Source organism: Corythoichthys intestinalis, chromosome 1 (assembly GCF_030265065.1).
Source record: "Corythoichthys intestinalis isolate RoL2023-P3 chromosome 1, ASM3026506v1, whole genome shotgun sequence".
Lineage (NCBI taxonomy): Eukaryota > Metazoa > Chordata > Actinopteri > Syngnathiformes > Syngnathidae > Corythoichthys > Corythoichthys intestinalis.
In genome coordinates this window covers 62,650,531-62,670,537 of record NC_080395.1, presented here as the reverse complement: position 1 = coordinate 62,670,537, position 20,007 = coordinate 62,650,531, and the positions used below count along the sequence as shown (strand labels likewise).

The 20,007-nt window shown below is 37.8% G+C and overlaps 1 protein-coding gene across 5 annotated transcripts in view; it reads left to right on the top strand.

Annotated features, from left to right (window-relative positions):
• The window catches only part of LOC130915007 (caprin-1-like), a 32,526-nt gene extending 12,888 nt beyond the window's left edge, over nt 1–19,638 (top strand). For 2 of the 5 annotated variants that reach the window (XM_057834666.1, XM_057834683.1), the window contains exons 7-17: nt 3,798–3,977; nt 4,078–4,130; nt 4,230–4,313; nt 4,386–4,547; nt 7,083–7,191; nt 12,886–12,950; nt 13,664–13,795; nt 14,008–14,161; nt 14,259–14,456; nt 19,156–19,265; nt 19,371–19,638. In XM_057834666.1, coding sequence (XP_057690649.1) covers nt 3,798–3,977; nt 4,078–4,130; nt 4,230–4,313; nt 4,386–4,547; nt 7,083–7,191; nt 12,886–12,950; nt 13,664–13,795; nt 14,008–14,161; nt 14,259–14,456; nt 19,156–19,265; nt 19,371–19,457 — 1,334 coding nt within the window. In that variant the 3' untranslated portion in view covers nt 19,458–19,638. The remainder of the gene's footprint in view (nt 1–3,797; nt 3,978–4,077; nt 4,131–4,229; nt 4,314–4,385; nt 4,548–7,082; nt 7,192–12,885; nt 12,951–13,663; nt 13,796–14,007; nt 14,162–14,258; nt 14,457–19,155; nt 19,266–19,370) is intronic. The other 3 variants (XM_057834675.1, XM_057834700.1, XM_057834691.1) reach the window with 3 other exon arrangements.
• The last annotated feature ends 369 nt before the right edge of the window (nt 19,639–20,007 follow it).

The following is a 20,007-nucleotide window of genomic DNA, read 5'->3' as shown; positions in this document are numbered from 1 at the left end:
TGAAAACTTTTGTCGACATAAGAGTACACCAGGCTGTCATGGAGTCGTTCCTTACTGATTTTACTTAGGGCTTTTTGACTTCCCATTGTTTATTGTAGATACACAGCCATTTCTTTGTAGCGGATGCGTGATCCATTTATATAACATTGTTGGCAATTTCTGTTAGCTTGGTATGGCGATTACGTCACAAGTGCAAAGGCAAGTGCTATGATCACGTGCAAGGGCTGTGATTGGGAGTCCGGACACTGGGCTTTCCCGGCAGGACCAATCAGAACTTTGTGTAACAATGTTTGTTTTAGGCCATGTCTTATTGAAAACACCGCCTATCATCAGCCCAATCTGAGGTATACAGAGCCTCTAAAAATCGTTAGCTCAACAAAAACTAATGATTTATCATAAGCTAAAAAGATGGGGATCAAGAAATCTTTTATATCTCCTATATTTTATAGGAGCAAAATGGGGTTAAATTAAATTAATAGGGTATCTGTGCTAGCACTTATGCTCCTATTTTTTCCCCCCTCTACTCACACCGTTTTTTTAGGTGCATGTGTGAGCAAAACGCTTGCACTGTACAGCACTGAAAATGAGTGCAAGCTGATTAGAGTTTGACATCTATGCAGTTTGTCGATAGCCATTACCTTTTAAATTCGAACGTCTCTGCAAATGAGTTGCTTTGAAACCTGTGGCAATGTCACAAAGGATTGTTACATTCTTATGCAAGTGTCCACCCACTTCAAGCCTGCCACATGCCCACTCTTCTCAGGAAAGCTGAAAACTCAGACGTGTTTATTAATGCCTTCAATTTAATTTGTATGAAATCCCTAAGCATTTTGGAAGCAGCGTTGCACTGCGTTCAGACCCTTTCCTTCAAGAATGACTTCTTTAACATGAGTTTTTACATGGATTCAAAGTGCATATCTTTTTATGTTGCCAGGTTCCGACGACCAGTCCATATAAATGCTTTACTCAGCATCACCAGCTTTGTAGACTTGGGCTTAGGCTTGTTTAATTCCGCTTCCTACTGATGGCAAGTAACACTTGTCAGTTGTCAAACCCCACATCAAATTATTAAAATGCAAGGTTGTTGTATTTTTAACACTTGCCCTCCCAGAGCTAGCCAACAACCAATGACACCGAAGTGTCGTCCCCTATTTGAATTGGATCCATTTCAAATATGTTATTTACATATTATGTATTAATGAGAACTCCGTTTGTCTCAAGAGCTATGCTTTAAAGCACCAACAAGAATAGCTTGGAAAAACTGATGGAATTTTATTCACTTCAAACAGAAATGCAGAAGATTGCATATTAAAATGTTTCTGCAAATGTACGTACTTTCTCTGTCCTCTGCCCTTTTTTGAATGCATTTTTGTGTATGTACTTTTTGGAAGTGTCAATCAATCAGCACTCTTCACAATTATAAGCTAAATAATGTAAGCATTTCATTTATATTTTGAGACATTTCTAATTTAAGACTAGGGCTGGGTGATATGGCCTTAAGTACGTATCACAATAAATTGAGCAGATTTACCTCGATAACGATAAATGACAATAAATTCGCCCAAGCGGACTGTTATATAATTTGAAAATTTGAATCATCGCATGGAATACAAATTAACCGTTTCTCGTTAAATTTATTTACCAGCTTTCAATTTAAGAATTGCACATGCAGTCTAAACATTAAGTACAGTATAAAAAAAAAATCTAGTTAACAATAAGAATTCTAGTGTGAACAATTATAACAGCTTGTATGACTTGAAAAATGTACATTATAAAAATCAATATGACAACTGTGCAAACGTCATCGTAACACAAATGACTTGCAGCTTTAACAGTACACTTTAGACAACTTATTGGTAATGGCTGCTGTGACATAATTATTCAACACAAGTGTTTACGTCAAGGTTTCAGTTTTTTTTTTCCAGAACATGTTTTAATTCATGCACCCCCCCACACAGAACAAACCAGATTAAAGCTGTATTGTTCTGATGCCAATGAAACATTTAAGATTTTATGATGGCAGAATAAAGCAAACACATTCAGAAAAATAGCTGTGGCCATTAAACTGTCATATATATAGGCTTCACTGTTGGATTATACTTTATGCTGAGTGCTTTACCATCATGAAAGCTTTCAGAGAAATCACACAGAGATACCAAATAACGCAACATAATGATTGCTACATGAAGTCTGTGCCCAGTCCACGCATTAATTTCAGCCGTTTCGATAAGGTTAGAGCCGCTATCCGACTCCCATCACGTTCATTTGTACCGTTAGCTGCTAGCGTTAGCCTGTGGCTTGGCTACCAGAAGAAAGCACTGAAAGCATCCTCTCCTGAAATCGTGTGAACAAGGGAGGACAGCGGGTGAAAGCCCGTCTGAAAGAGTTTACTTAATGTCGGGTGAAAGTTTGGCGAAGCTCCCTTAAGCCTGACTCCATCACGTTTACTTGTAGCGTTAACCGCTAGCGTTAGCCTACCGGGCTTCTGTTTGTTTGGCTTCCTGAAAACCACGTGACTCCATACGTAAGCGCACTGACTGCTTTCTTAACGGGGAATGAACATAGCCGAACAACACAGTCAAAGCGGGATGAAAAGACTATATTTTCTTGTTTTATTAAATTACCGAATTTACCGACATGGTCAAAATTACGTTGGTCATCGTGAAGAATTTCGGTAATGGTAAATTTTAGGTTTACCGCCCTGCTCTAATTAAGACATATCATACTTAATAAACCATGTGTTGCTGTCACTCCTGTCTGCTTGAACATAGACTTCATAATATATTGACTGGACATGGGGCGTGGTGCAAATGAATGGGGGGCCTATCTCCGTCAAAGCTGACTGAGTGGAAACAAAGTTTTTTACGTTGAAAATTCTTGTCAATAAATGCTTAAATCCCTGAATTATTTATAGATATGGACGTAAAAAAGTTTTGATTCTTGGTTAAAAGCAAAAAAAAAAAAACGGGCAGTTAGCATTTATTTCACATGAATAAGTCGAAGGTGCTGCTCGTCTTAAAACCACTGTGGCGCCGCCTTATCACCACAAAGAGCTTTTTACTTTGAAAACTCTTGTGAATAAATGCTTTAATCCCTGAATTCTTTATACATATGGACGTAAAACAGTTTCGATTCTGGGTTAAAATTAAAAAAAAAAAAACGGGCAGTTAGCACTCATTTCACGTGAATAAGTTGAAGATGCTGCTAGTCTTTAAACGACTGTGGCGCCGCCTTATCACCACAAAGAGCTTTTGACATTGAAAACTTGTGAATAAATGCTTAGATCCCTGAATTCTTTATAGATATGGACGTAAAACCGCCTCGATTCTTGGTTAAAAGCAAAAATAACGGGCAGTCAGCATTTAATTTACGTAAATATTGCGTAATATGACGCCAATGCTGTAGCGGTTAATTTCTCCCATTGATTTTTTTTCACAACGTTTCAAAATGCATGCATGGTACGAAAAATATAATAATTACCTTGAATCCTCGAACAAATCACTCCTGAGACAATCCTTCCTGTTTGTATGCGGTACAGCTTTCCTACTTTTTCAACCTAAATCCGGTGTTGGATCACTGCATGTGTTTGAGAATAACTGCGACCGACTGAAGCGCAGTGTGGGACGGCCCCCCACTTGAAGGCGTGGCGCAGTGTCTGGGGAGTGTCCCGTCAGTGTCATTATGAAGTCTATGGCTTGAAACAATACCGAGCTCCGTTCTCAAGTTAAAGGATGCTTTTTTTCCTCCCTTCATATTACGTGTTAATCCCTTCATTGATCTCACTGTCCTTGTTCTAGATAAGTCACTGAAGGGCATCATGGACAAGTTGCTTCAAAGTGGCTACTTCGATAGAGCTCAAAGTGGTCACAATGGAACATGTGAGGAGGAGGAGGAGGTGGAACAGTTGGGTGAGGAAGATCAGGAAAAGCAAGCAGCGGTGGCTGATTGTAATGTGGAGGAGCAGCCATCTCAACCTGGTAGGTCTGAACATATTAAGATGTATGTTTAAATGGGTGGCAGGAAGCATAATGTAATGGTGGTTTTTTTTCTGGATTTGTTTTTTTTTTTTTCCAAAAGAAGGAAAAGTTCCTGAAAATCACCCCGAGCCGGTGCAATTAGAAACCACAGAGGTGAGCTGTGCATATTACTGGATTAGATACTTTTTTTTTTTTTTTTTTTTTTTGTAATATGTGGTCAATTTACCCTTTGTATATTATTTGTTTTTGTAGTTTGTAAATAGACATTTTATCCCGGAAAGCACTTACAGCAGCACTGATACAGAACATGTGGAGGAATGGTCAGTGGACATGCAGGTATGCAAGTCTTCTCTACAATATACACCATCCATACAAGCAATTCTTCTAATTTTTTATCCGTACACATAGATGGTGAATTCCCTCCAGCACCAGCCACCTGCCCAGCTGCCACCAGAACAGAGTGTTGCTGTGAATCACATCAGAATATCTCCACCAACTGACCCGGTGGTCAGAAAGCAGGCGGTGCAAGATCTTATGGCTCAAATGCAAGGGACATACAACTTCATGCAGGTGACAGGCGAGTGTGTCTACAAGTGTGGTTTGTGGGAAAGCCTGAAGTCAAAACTGTATTATAGTCCTTATTATGTCGTCTCTGACCAATTTCCTGTAAGATTATTGAGCTCCTTTAACATACACCTGAACACCATTTAAATCCCGGGATTTAAACGAGCAGCCCTTGTATGTGAAAGCAATTTCCAGGGTTGACTGACACAGAGATGACGCGGACATTTACAGAGTCGCCTCTTAGTAAGCCTGAACGATATATCGTTTAAACATCGCCATCGCGATGTGCGCATGCGCGATAGTCCCATCGCAAGGACGTGCGATAGTTTTATGTTTTTTTTTTTTTTTTTTTTTTCAAACCACAAACCTTTGTTCTGCTTCATTCGTTCGCACAGCCTCCCTCACCCAGCTTTCAGTCACTGCGGCACTCGCTTATTAAAGTTAACGATGTCTTTGATCCTGCCAAAGAAGCGGACTTCACACAGGCAGCAATGTGTCAGTCATCGTTTAACTTGTTAAACAGTTTCTGCAAGGAAGAGCGGGCTGGAATGAATGTGGGGGGTGGGGGACAGAGACGGTCGACGCATATAAAATACATGCCAGATCGTGAGGAATTTGTCATTTCTATATGTCACTCCAAGATTCACAGCCAAGTTAGGTAAACAGAAGCATTTAATAAAGCCAAGCATTTTTCTGCTACAGTACTTTATTCTTGTTTAAAAATGATTTGGTGGGACAGTTATGTTTAAAACTAGTCATAGTTATTACATTTGAAGTGCTTAAAAGCCGTTTATTAAAATGTGCATATGTGTATACATATATATATATATATATATATATATATATATTTTTTTTTTTTTTATCATACTTTGGGGAAAAGAGTGAGGAAAAAACATGTCTTATATATCTCTTTCCAATGATAAATCTGAATACAATGAGCATACACACACACAAAAAATCGGGGACTGGGGGATATGTGTTACTTCGCGGTTTTTCACTTACCGCGGCAGGTTCTGGTCCCTATTAACCGCAAAAAACGATGGAATACTGTATACTTGGGTTCATGGTGAGTCATCCAAAGTCTTTCCAAACAGCTATTCAAGTCATCTACTGAAAATTTCTTTAAAAAAAAAAATATATATATATATATATATATATATATATATATATATATTTTTTTTTTTTTTTTTTTTTTTTTCAATATCGCAATATACTATCGCAAACCCCAAAAAAATCGCAGCAATAGTTTTTTCCAATATCGTTCAGGCCTACTTCTTACTGTAATGTCCGGGACTTTCCCGGGAAGCGGTGTGTGTGAAAGCAGGCGTTGAATTCACGGATTACAGCACGATGGCTGACACCGTAAATATCATAGCATCGCAATGAGACGAAAAGCAGTAAACAAACATCGCAATTATCTACATAGCAAGCTGGAAATGGCTAAGTTAAACTGAAAACATAACGAAATTAAATTGCAACTGGATCGTAGAACCGAGGAAGAGAGTCCATCTGCCATCTTTGGAAATGTGTGGTTTATTTTGTTGCTGATGTTAGGGTCCGCAACTGCGGAAACAAGGTCGTACCTCAAACCAGAAAACAACAGAGGGTTGTGTTCAAGGGTTTATTAAATACAAACAAGAACACACGCGGTTGCAAAAAGGGGGAATAACACAATTGTTCCGTGACAGCGGGGATCAATAATACTAACCTAAGAGGTAGGCAGAGAGCCAATAAGACAACAAAATTCACTAAAATACTAGCACAACGTAGAGGATTTCAAAACAAGGGCAGCAGACGAACAAGCTAGCAAATGCACGAAATTCAAGAATATAAGGTGTAGAATGTCGCCCAGCAAGTTAATCTCTCTGCACCCTTCTCTTGTCTGGGCTTAAATACAGTCTTGATGATCTTGAATCGGCTGCAGGTACGACGTCGGGAACGTTCCCACAACTGGGTCTATAATAAAACACGATCTGACCAACAGAATGTGACAGTCGATGCGGACCAAAAATGACGTGATGTCCGGGTTATAAAATCGCACCAGCAGCCCTCCCCGCTCAGAGTGGGCAACACGGGACAAGTCTGTGAAAGTGTCCAACCCCGGGTCATTCCCGGGATATCTCTCCATGTGTGAAAGCAAGGACGCGAGTAAATCCTGCATCACATTAGACTGGAATTTACCGGGATATGTGTGTGAAAGGGGCTTTGGGGGTGGCGTGGCTCAGTGGTAGAGTAGTTGTCCCCCAACCCAGAGGTCGTGGGTTCGATTCTTCGCCCTGATGAACTCGCCTAAGTATCCTTGAGCAAGATACTGAACCCCACGTTGCTCCTGGTGCTGCGTCACCAGTAGGTGAATGGCGAGATAGTGTAAAGCGCTTTGAGCGCCTTGAAAGGTGGAAAAGCGCTATATAAGTATAACACCATAACACCATTTGGTCACTTAAATCCATGAGGAAGTTTTTCAAAGGATATCTGGATTATGACGTTCCATCTTTGACCTGTAAGTGTCCACCACAAATAACCAATGTTTTGTTCCACAAGGATTCAGTGTTGGATTTTGATGGCCAGGCCCTGGATCCGGCCATTGTGGCGGCCCAGCCCATGAAGCCTGTACAGACTGTGGACCTGCAACAGATAGTCTGTGCGCCATGTGAGTACAATGCCAAGGCAGTGCACTTGGACAGGGAGTACAATGGGCTTTTTCATCCACTACTATTGAAATTCCTTACGCTTAATTCACTGGCTGCTAACAACAGCGATAGATTTCAGACACTTTAAGTGGGGAGGATCATTGCCAGCCACTCTCGGATCTCATAGATTTGCCTTATATCATTGTCTATTGCAGCCAATGAGTCAAATAGCCACCTACTATTTCCTCGAGTTTCAAGTTACTGTGCGAGTTTATTTTTTTTTTAGGTATTGGCTGTCATTCATATGATTTTTGTTTTTGCTTTGAATTGCCAGTGCTGACTTGAAATGCAAGCAATGTTTTGTGGTATTTAAGTCAACTTGCATGACAAAAAGCAGAACTGATAAATATGCAATAATTCATCAAAAAGAGCAACAAAACTATTTATTTGTACATGCACTTGGAGTTTACTGTCAAGATAAACATTAAATACAGACAATTTACCACACCTACGTTTCAGTGGTAAGACGTAAATTGAATTTAAATTGTGCATCACCACATCTAAGACAACCTGTATACTCACTATATCCTTTGTAGAAAAAACACTCGATAGTTAGTAGGTTACTTTCTGAAAAATGCCTGTTATTTAAAACTTAAACTATAATCAGAATATCAGAATATTTTCTCGCTCTCTAATTTTGACAGTTACTTGGGAAATTTTGACCTAAAATTTTGTGTCACTGGCATGTCACAGCTGACGGTGTTCACATCTTTTTCAATAGCTTGCAGCTGATATATGAACAAATACAATTTTATTGTATGTTTGGTGGGTGCTGCTTATTGTCAGGTGCAGAAAATGACGGTATGTTCTCATTTTTGAATAATTTGTTTTACTTAATCTGGTTTTGTTGGAATGGCCAGATGTTTGCTGTCCGTATGCTTTACACTGTAATACACTATAATTTGATCTACTCGGCATGTGTGTATTGTAGGGGTGTTTAAAAAAAAAAAAAAAAAAAAGGATTCTGAGATATATCGCTATATTACGTCTCGCAATTCTTGTATCGATTCAAAATCCGTCTACCGATTCTTAAACGAATGTTTTTGGTGGAAATAAACAATTCAGTGGCTGCACTTATACTCCCTTCCAGTAGTTAGCAGCACAGCAGCATTGCCTTGCAGTCTCCTGAAGTAACAATAACATTCGACCAATTCGAGTTGAGATTTGTGTACGTCTTCCTCTAGTGGTTGCTCGGATTAGTGCTTTTATAAGTGTGAAATAAGAGAGTCTGGCTGCAGCCCGCCTCTCTCAGTACCCTGCGCCGCTCGTCTCAGTACCCATCCCGCAGACAGGAAGTGACGCAATATCGCAGCTCTCAGACCGGAAATGACAACATGAAGCAGCGCTCGAGCTCCGACCTTCCGGTTTTATCGTAATAGTTAGCGTCCATTCGAACGTAAATACTAGTTTAGTTTTCTTTTCGCACGTCTTTTATTTTCAGTTTCAGCATCATTCATTATTATTTAAATAATAATTTATTTACATGCTCCTTAAATTGATTTGGTGAAATCGGGAGATTAACTCTTTAAGCGCGGTCAGTTTGTTAAAGCCTGCTGATTTTACCAAAATGAAAAACACGGTTACAGTACATCAAAATTAAAATACACACTACTGCAATAAAGGTTTAATTAGTGACTGAAAGATCGCCTGTGACCTATCACAGTGTGTACTTTAGTTTGTCAATTGTAAAATATACTCCAATTGAGAATTATTAGAAATTGCTGTCATCCTTACATTTTTATGAACGGACACATTAATATAGCTTCATTACAATTTAATGTATCAAAAACATAATATTCTCTCAATGTTGCAACCAAACCAATTTTGTCTTTCATTTTGCTACTCAAATTCATTCATGTGGGTGAAGATCCTAATTAACTTATTCAGAAAATATATTAAACTTTCTGCTCCAGGAAAGGCACCTTTATTTCAAACAGAAATGACAAAATAGTTGTCATGTGTTAGTTGTTTTTTTCTTTTATCCCAGACAATAGTTGTAGGTTGTTTTGTTAACCTGACATTTTTCGGCAAGCACTCCCGCCTTCATCACAGGTAATTAAAACTACCTACAACTAACATCTGGGATAAAAGAAAAAAAAACAACTAATTTATAAGTGTAGAAAAATGAACTCAATACAGCCAGTTCTAATGTGGTAAACTTTATTTTTTTAGTTTCTTTTTTTTTTATTATTATTATTGAGAGAATACCAGATATTTTCTTTAGTCAACAATCTCCTCAAAAAAGGTAAATCCATCTTCCAGATGGTTGAAACAGAACTTGAATGGCTCCAAGACATTGTAGTTCGTGCTCATCCTCTTCCATCTGCAGGATGCTTGGGAACTCCTACTGCATTGATTCTCCCCCCCCCCCCCCCCCCCCAGCCCTGTCCCAGGCTTTTGTGCTGTCTTGCACAATCCTTTTACCAAAACTGTTTATTGGAAAAGAGAAAGAAAAGAGCTATTTGAATATTACATAAGTAAAATAAAAATTATGCTCTGTTAATTTTATACTTGATTTTTCTTTTCAGGCATTGCATTAAACTAGGTATATAAACAAGCTTACCATTTTTTCCCGCCATCTTTTTGGCGTGGGCCACCACTAACTTGAAGGAGCTGTGGTTGCACCTCTTCCTAAAAATAAATCAGTGAATAAAGGGGGGCATGTTCAAAAGTGCGTCAGAGTAATGGACACTAAAAAGTCTTTAAAAGCTGTCCCGGAAAACCCTAACGTAAGAATTTAACCGAGTCACTTCCTTCAAGTTTTGAATCAATGAATATACACACTTTTACAAATACCTCTATTTCACTTCCAATCAGCTCTTTCCATGTCCCCCTGTTGATTGACTGTCAACGTTTTCTGCAATTGAAAATATAGGTTTATATTTAATACAGTAGTTAAACAATTACAAACGTGTTTCCATGCATAAGAACACCAACCAGTCAGGTTTAAATGATTCATGCAAACAAAACAAGGGCGTAGGTTTGCATAGGGACAGTAGGGACATAACACGACCAACTTTTCAGGATGCTAAAGTTGTCCCCACCAACTTTTGAGCAACCTTATTTGCATTATATTCGTCCCTACCAATGTTGAGACCGGGCCAACGCCCTTGAAACAAAACATTCGCAATTTTAGAGTGGCATTTTAGAATTTTGCTTCAAATGATTGGATGAATCATCTGGAGTGCAATTCTGCTTTAATTGAAGGGGCAACATAAAAGGATCGACTGGAACATACCTTCAAAACCAAACAAGGCTATTCTGAATCATCATGGAAACGCCATGCCAATATGAATGGATACTGAATTTCATTAGAGATAACAATAGTTCTCTGATCTCATGATAGGATCTGTTTTTCTTCCCACAAATAATTGGAATTTGGATCATTTAATTTGTTATGATTTGACTGTTCTTTGAAAATGAACCAATGCTCCAAGTTATAGTTGTTACTAATCAGCCTTACAGGCAAATGCATGTGTGGGTCACATCCTGTAGGCTTTCACCATATTGCAACAACATAGGGGTCAGCCACAAATATGGTCCTTCCCTGAAAAATACATAATCTATACACACGGACATATGTTATATAAATACAAACGTACGCAGACACCTACATGAGCCCATACAAACATTCTGTAGGCTACATAGTTAACATAATATCCTACACATGCCAAAAACTACTTTTTTATACCTTTGAATGAGCTACTTGTTAGACAAGTTATAAATATGCATTTCATATCTGCAAAAAAACAAACACTAAAAAGTTACATTTTACTTAATTGTACAAGTGACATTATGTTCTTTAGAGAAACTAAATCCTCAAAATTCACAGTTGATTCCATTTCATTGTTCAGGCCAACGTTCCAAAAGTCAGCACGTGTCAATCAAACTTTCTTTTTTAGACAATCAACACCATTTCTGCCCTCTTTTATATTCAAGATTTGCATAAGCTAATAAGAATGTTGATTGGTTAAATAAACAAAGAGTAAATAATTATGTCCAATTGTTAACTAATATAAGGAATAATAAGCCTATCCAGATTTCCACTGAGCACAACATTTGTCTCAGACATAAAAACATACCAGCCGTTCCTGGGCAGGATGAGTTTGAACCGTCCATGAAACTCGGCATGGTCTTATATTGTCACCATTGGTCCTGTCTGCACAGTGGGTTTTACAGTGTTCGATGTCTATCAAAAAAAAGTGTTCAGCACAGTCCAAAATCTAAAGTACATTACTACTTATGCTACTTACTTCCATTTGGATCTGTGTGACATCCCTGTATCTGCATGGGAAGACTACCATTTGGGGGTCGTGATTTAGTTTCTTCCCAATGGGGTGGTGATCTTGGAGCTAGTAAAAAAAAATTTTTTTAAATGATAAAATATATAGGTAAGCAGAGTAACAATATCAAGAAAAAATTACAACCTTGTCCTATTTGGATCATGTGACAACATTCAAACTACAAAGGACCAGACAAAACAAATGAAGGCAAAACAACAATACCATACAACAACAAAAACAGCGAGCTGCGAATTGCAGGCATGTACATAATGAAAAATAAGAGTGCAATATAATGAAAACTACACAAAGAAGACTGTTCATTGTGAAAAAAAAAATGTAAAAAGCATTAGCAGCATTAGCCAATTCGCTGCTGAATTCATCAGTACGTTCATTCATTCATTCATTTTCCATGCCGCTTCTTCCTCACGAGGGTCGCGTATTAAACAATATAAGTAGAGCAAAGTCACATGCAGTTAGTAAAGGAAGACATTATTTAAATTACATTAAGAATACTAGATATAAGTACAGTCTTTTCAACTCGGAATAAACACTTCATATTTTCACCGCAAGTGTTGTTTAACTATTTAACATTTTTAAACATGCATACGCTTTTAAAAACTTTTTTTCTGTGCGGCCACTTACCGTGTTTTCTTCGCGAGAGGTGAAATAACGTAACTTGTTTTCGTCGCAAGGGATGACGACATTTCCGGTCTGAGGGGACTGAGGGATGGGTACTGAGAAGAGCGGCGCAGGGTACTGAGAGAGGCGGGCTGCAGCCAGACTCCTCTCGAAATTTTGGCTCATTTTGGTTTTGACTGCAAAAACGAAGGCATGGATTATTTAGAATCCTGCATTTAAGCAGATTTGGCCTAAAAAAAGAGAGAATATTATAATGAAAGCCATGTGTTGTTCAAACATAAAACAACATTTTTACGTGATTGCTGGATGAGGTTTCAGGAAGTAATTGGTATAAATTCTGTCTCTTTTCTTTTTTCTAAAGTGGTATACAAATATCGCAATAATCGTTTTCAAGTGTAGTAACGGGATTAATCGGGATCGAATCGTGAACGGTGATACGAATCGTATTGTCGGATATAAGGCAATACACACTTCTAGTGTGTTGTATACTGGTATTTGCACAAAACCTCATGTAATTTTTTGAAACAAAACAAATCGTTTCCAGAGAGCAGTGACGTTGCAAATAAAATCAAGAGTTTTTGAATCGGTGACTTTCAAATTAAATTTCATTTTGAAAGACATTTGTGTAATTTTTTTCAAGAAAGTTCCATATTTTGCTTCTGCCTCATTGACAAAAAGCATGTTTGGGATGACTTTTAATCATTTTTCACATCATCTGTGCTGTCCTTCCAGCAGCTCACGCTGAATCCAGACTTTCTCAGATTAGTGCGGTTACAGGACCAAAGGAACCTTCACTAGTAAGTATTTTAAGGGAACAACAGGACGAATCACAATTTCTCCTCTGACGTGATGAACAATAAGCAATTGAGTAACGCAACCAATAATGCATTGTGCCGGTGTACTGCACATATTAATTATGAAGTGGCTCTTTCAACCACCTGTCCACCAACATAAACTGGACCACTTGGTACAAGGTCACGCGAACACAACTAAGCAATCCTTTCTTCTTCTTTTTTCCCCTTCTTTTAAAACGCTTTGTGGCTCAAAAAAAGTTGGGACAGCAGTCGTGAACCATAAATATGCCAAAACACAACAAAAGCATTTCAGTCACAGGCCTCTTTTTCCCTCTCGCGCGCACACACACAATTCTGGATCGTTGTTATTTTATCATAGCGCCTATCTTCAACTGTCACTTCAGATTCCACTTTTAATTGTATATACCTTTTATATTTTATCCTTTTGACTATGCTGTTGTGACGCTGCTGCAATACCTGAATTTCCCCTAAGGGGGATCAATATTGGCTTATCTTTCAAATGCTAAAAATAATCTTAATCTTTTTATTGTACCTTTTTACAGTAAATATACATGCCATCAATTCTGATATCATTTGACGATGTCGTTTGTTTTTTGTACATCATACGACGACATATTGTGGATTCCCAACAAGAATTTCTTTAGCGTTCACACCTCCACAACCCTAGTCTTTTTTTTTTTTTCTCAACCCTCTAGGCTGCGATGTCTCTGTCTTCTGAGCAGTCGTCTGCCTCTTGTTCCCTCTCTTCTGCCTTCCCACCTGCCTCTAAACCCACCCACACTGGAGGCATAAATGTCAATGCTGCACCTTTCCAGTCAGTGCAAGCGGTAATGCTTTGTATCCGTGTCCACTCTTGAACTTCACCCATGCGCACACCTCCTTCCTTGTCTCAGTCCTACAGGTCATTCCATTTTTTCCCCTCCTGACATGTAGCTCTCTCCATCTTATTTCTTCAATTTTGGATGCTGAGAAAAAACTATGACTGGACGGTCTTTTTGTTCGGCCTGTCCTGTAAAAATAAGTCAAATTTGTTTTGTAGGTATTTAATATGGGTGCACCTGTGCCCCCTCCTGGTGGCCAAGCAGATCCTTTAAAGCCGTCCAAGTTTTCTGGGAGCTATGGGCAGAGTTTTGCTGGTCAGTCCGAGACTGCTGTGGACCAGCCCGACATCCCGCAGGAGACATTACAATCTGGTGAATAAGAAATGAAGATTTACATCTTTTTCAACACTGCAGTCAACTAATACAGTGTGCAGTATTTAAATGTATGACCTCATGCGGTGCCCTCCAGTTGTTGCCGGGTTCCAGTCCCAAGCCCAGGTCTTGCCTTCATCCGTTGTGCACGATGACTCGTCACCCAATTCAGGCTTTGGGCCGTCCAGCCAGCCTTTCTACAGCAGCAGAGGTGTGCCACGTGGTGGTGGCGGCGGTCCGAGGAATAGCAGAGGTGCCATGAACGGCTACCGAGGCTCCTCGAATGGATTTCGAGGTAATTTGTTTATTTGGGGTCAATCTACTTAACATTGGCTGCTATTGACGGTGATAGACGTCCATTCCATTATGCCTGGAAAGGGATAGCAGTGAACAATCATATTAATAGACCTTTGGACACATAAATGATTTTTTTTTTTTTTTTAACACCCTTACAGCACACTCATTTAACTCTCTGTCTGCCATTGGCAGTAGATTTTATTCAAATTGTATTAGTGTATTCATATTTTTGCGTAACTTTATTCATTTTATTTTATTCTCAACAGTTTGGGCCAAATGCAACAACATTTCGTTCTATTTTCACTTGTGCGTACTGGAATGGCAAAGTTTATCTATATCCAATCTAGAGGTTCAATTGCCCCTTACAGTCAAAATAGATTGGACGCCAAGCACAGTCACTGGCACTGATTCATGAGCATTTACTGCCAGTCTTTCATTATTAAATGAATTTCTCGTCTATCGCCATCAGTGACGTGCATTGAGTTAAAAACTGTACTATTAGGAGTAAGGATGTCCCGATCCAGGTTTTTGCACTTCTGATCCGATACCGATATTGTTTTGCACTTCCGATCCGATACCGATACTGGCCGATACCGACCTATCTGAGCATGTGTTAAAGTTTAAAATTATTAAGCCTCCTTAGTTGTCAGACTCATGTTGAAAAAGGTTTTAGTACACTTGATAACAACTAGCCAGCTGAATTAGGTGAGTTTGAATAACACACAATGGTTGGTAACAAGAAACTGACCTGTTTATTCAGTGACAAACACAAAACATTATTAATAACAAACAGAAATGGCATAGTCAGTCAGTAAAATGTCCAAATAATATTGTAAACTGTCTTAAAAAAGCAAAACACACCAACAACCTCAGTGGAAAATCCCACAAATCCCCCAAGCTATTACATTCTTTTAATGTTTCGTGCATTAGTTACAAAAATTGTATTAAAAGCCTCTCAGGTTTAAATAAACGACTATTTCAGTATCAAGTTAACATTTCAAAACAGTAAATAAAATACTCAAGTCCCCATTCTGTATCAGCAGTTTTAAACTACATTCATTTAATTTTGCAAATCAACTGTTAAAGTTGTTAAAATTGCTCCCGTTATTCCATAATTTCACTTCTGTCTACTTTCGACATGTGAAAGTTTTAAAACTGTTTTGAAGATAGATTCAAGTCAAGATTTTGCCGATTTAAGAGTATTTTAGATAAAAAGTTAATACTAGGGAAGTCTTCTGCTTTAAGATGGCGGCTGTTTACTAACGCATCTGGTTTTCAATACTTCAATGTTGCTAACGCAGTCGAGTCTGTCGTGTAGCATCTAGTTCTATATACATATGATATCTATTATCTCCTGTAAAACGACGTTGACGTAGTTTGTAGCGGCTGTCAGCAGCAGTCAGGTATTCTTGTGTTTTTTTATCCAGCGGCATGAGTTGAGCTAAAGCCTTGAGTTGAGCATTGGCATTACCCGGGTCTATGACAAGCATTATGTTTACTTTCGGGACGTAATGCAGTCCGTTTCTCATTGCGTCCCGAAGACCACGCTGTATTTTAGTTCCACTTTACTTGACATATTTCAATAATCGGAATTTGGATGTTTGTGAATCGTTCTCGAATCTTCCACGGCCGAATCGCTCAAGGATGTAATGACGGCTAGGCATGTTGTACCGTGGTTCTAAGTGTTGGATGGTGCGTCTTTACTCACGTGAGCTAATGGCTCTTCATCCAGAATGAATTCTTCGGCAATGACTCTTGTTATTCCCTGGGCTTTGGGACTGTTGAGTGCCAGTTTGTCACACATAGCAAAAGTTTCTGCCAGTGTTAGTTGCGTAGGACCTTTCTTTTTGTCTTCGGTTTTCTTAACATACTCCTCATATTGTTTGTGGTGGTATCTCGCTAAATGCTTGATTAGGTTGGTTGTATTAAAACTTCTTACAGCTTTACCACTACGCTTGACTTAATTGTGGCATATGTTGCACACTGCCTCTTCGTCTTTGTCGTCCTTTAAGATGAAATGATCCTAACAGCTGACATTTTTACCGATAAAGTCTCTCGGTAAATTGGGAGACGGTAACGTAAATGTAGTGTGTTGAAGGTGTGCCGTAAAATGCGGACCGGACTTTAGGGAAACCGAAGCAAAAACTGGAATGGATTATGTAAATCGGTGCGCTGGAAAACCCGGACCGGACTTTTTAAAAAAAAAAAAAACTGGATCAGAAGTCTGGAATTTTTCCGTGTCGGCCGATCCCATACCGATGCGCATTTTTTGCCTATATCGGCGTCCGATCCGATCCAAATATCGGATCGGGACATCTCTAATTAGGAGGATCAGAGTGTTACTTTGGGCCATAATCAGTGTGTGTGTTTTTATTCATTTTGATTTCATTAATTTAGTTTCAATTAAAATTGTATTCATTTATAAATGTATTTATAGTTTTAATATATGTATTTATGTGTACATATAAATACAATAAATAACAAAACAAAAAATATATATATATATACAGTATACTTTTTTTTTTTTTTTTTTTTTTTGTCAAGCTAACATACTGTAGTTACTTGCCCTATATAGGGTTAAAGGTATTAAGTGTCAACTGTAGTGACCACTACCCCTGAAAGGGTTAATAATAATTATTAATATAATTTAGGGCTACAGCTATCAATTATTTTAGTAGTCGATTAATTGATGAACTAGTTCGAATAATCGAGTAATCAGATAATGAACAGGAAAAATTAAAATACCTGAGCTGAGCCTCAAACAGTACAAAAGAATAAATAAATAAAGATCTATGTACAACAAAAGAACAATTGGCTAAATTACATCGCAAATGTCCGCTAGGTTAAATGCTGAAAAAGGCTAACCTTTTTTTTTTTTTTTTTTTTTTTAACAATGCCCTTCAAATGGTTCAGACACATATCCCCACAAAAAAAACGGCTAAATATACTTAAAATCTAAAATATGAATGCCTTAAAAACACATTAGCTCAAACAAAACTTAGCTTATGTTGATCTTAACATGGAGCAGCTGGATTCAGCCATGTGAATTGAGGCAGACTAGAGGGCACAAATCAATAAAACTAAATGCAAACACTTTCAAAATAAACCATTACAACGCCACTTTAATTAAATGAATACTCAAAGCAGCAACATTTAATTCGAATCTTTTTTTCTAATCCAATACTCGAGTCAATCCATTAATTGTTGCAGCACTAATATAATTGAGACCTGGTGTTCACATGTTATCACAAATCACGTGGATACCAAATGTGATGTCCACGTCTGTAAACATCAGGTCTTTATGGTGTTCTGTTTTGTTAAAAGGAAAAAAAAAGTTTCTCCATCAAGCGTTAAGGGAATTTGTAAAAATTCTGGTCGGAATGAACTTCCATTACACACTACAGATTGCTTCCTTTTAGGGCAGCAGATATTGATTATTTCATTAATTAATCTATTGATTAGTTAGTTCGAATAATTGAGTAACCAGATTTCGGACATTTATTGCGTTCCAGAATACATTTTAGTAGACAAAGAAACACGTGTTTATGCTTGCAATAATATTTTGGCTTGCTAAGATTTCTGCTTTAAAGAGCATTAAATGCCATGTTGTACAATTGCACTTTCATTTCACAAGAGCAATTAATGTATTTAAAACTAAAAATAATTGAGCTTAGTGCAAACAATATTAAAAAAAAATATATAATATATATATATATATATATATATATATATATATATATATATATATATATATATATATATAAAATGACAATACAATTACAAATACAAAACAATTTGCTAACTTCCAAAGCAAAAGTCTACTAGTTTAAATGCTATAAAATGCTAGTTTTTTTGTTTGTTTTTACAAAACTTCATAAATTATTAAAACACATACCTGTATTCCCACAAGTTTTTTTATTTTTTATTTTTTTTTTTTTACAAAGCTCTTCATAAATTATTAAAACACATACATGTATCCCCACAAAAAAAACTGCTAAATACACTTCTAAACGAAATGATAATGCATAACTAAAAATATTAACTCAAACAAAAACCTACCTTATGATAGTTTTAACAGGGAGTAGCTTGATTCAGCCATGTTAGATGAGTTATGTCATTTTCACTGTTGCCACTAGACGGCAGTATATTCACCCAAATCAATAAAACTAAATCCAAACACTTTCTGAACACACCATTACAACGTCACTCTAATGGAATCCTCAAAGCGGCAAAATTTGATTCAAAGCTTCTTTTTTTTTTTAAGTTATTAGTTGCAGCACTACTTCCTTTGCAACAAGATGCTACCATATAGCACCATGGCAGTGCTGTTCTTAGCAACACTTTCCATAGTTTGGAGCGCAAAAAAAAAAAAAAAAAAAAAGGGGGGGGAGCAGACGTACACTTATGCACTTTTAATAGACAAAAATACTCGTCACTCGGGAGTGCAACGGACCACGCACACATGATCACACTTGACGCCCCCAAAAGTAGGTAGCAACTGAAGAAGAAAGTGAACATACAACATAAAGAGGCGCCACCATGTGGTGGATGTCCTAAGAAACAAAGAGGATCACATAAGTGACCGTACATGGTGTCTCCATAAAATGACATGTTTGATGTTAGATTGATATTGTACTTGAATAAAAAGCAACCTAAGATTGAAAAAAAAACATTTTTCACCATCTTTTTGTCACCAGGAGGGTATGAAGGTTACCGGCCTCCTTTTTCTAATCCTCCCAGCAGTGGTTATGGTCAAAGTCAGTTCAACACGGGGGCCAGGGACTACTCCAGTAACAACTACCAGAGGGTAATATTTGTCATTTTGAAATAGGGGGTTAGGGGCGTAATCTGATTTAACAGTTTATTCTGTCCAGATATTTTTTTTTATTTAGTCAATTTGTGTGTGTTGCAGGAGGGCTACCAGCAAGGTTACAAACGGGGAGCAGCCCAGGGGCCTCGAGGATTGGCCCGAGGTAATGCTCAAGCAATGCGATCCTAATGACTGCCTCGTCGCGCTACGTTTAACATTCAGGATTTTTGAATGTGTTCACAATAACTCACTTTTGTACTGTTTCATTTATCATTAACAATCTTTCTTTTGAAAAAAATCCTGGCCTTCTTATGAGTCAGCCTGCCTGTCAATTTCTTCTCAATGTTAAACAAAAAAAAAAAGCTGAGTTTCTCAACTCCATGTAGGATCAGCAAGTATTCCTGTAAACTTGAAAGAATACATTAATTTATTTTTTGTACAAAAAAAATGCAAAAAATACCCTGCCACTGTTAAAATGATTCCCGGGAGTTTTCTCTGGCATGTGCTTGTCATTTTTCCTCATTTGTATACTTTTTTTTTTTTCCCCTGACATTTTTTAAACTCTCACCATCACCTCTTTGTATGCTGATGTTATCAGTCAAGACTGTTTCAATAAATAAAGCTGTTCTATTAAAAAGCAACTATTCTTGCTGCTCTTAAGACAGTATGGCTATGGAGTTGTACAACTATGACGCCAGATTGCAATTTACAGGGTGACAAAATACACTGCAAGCGACTG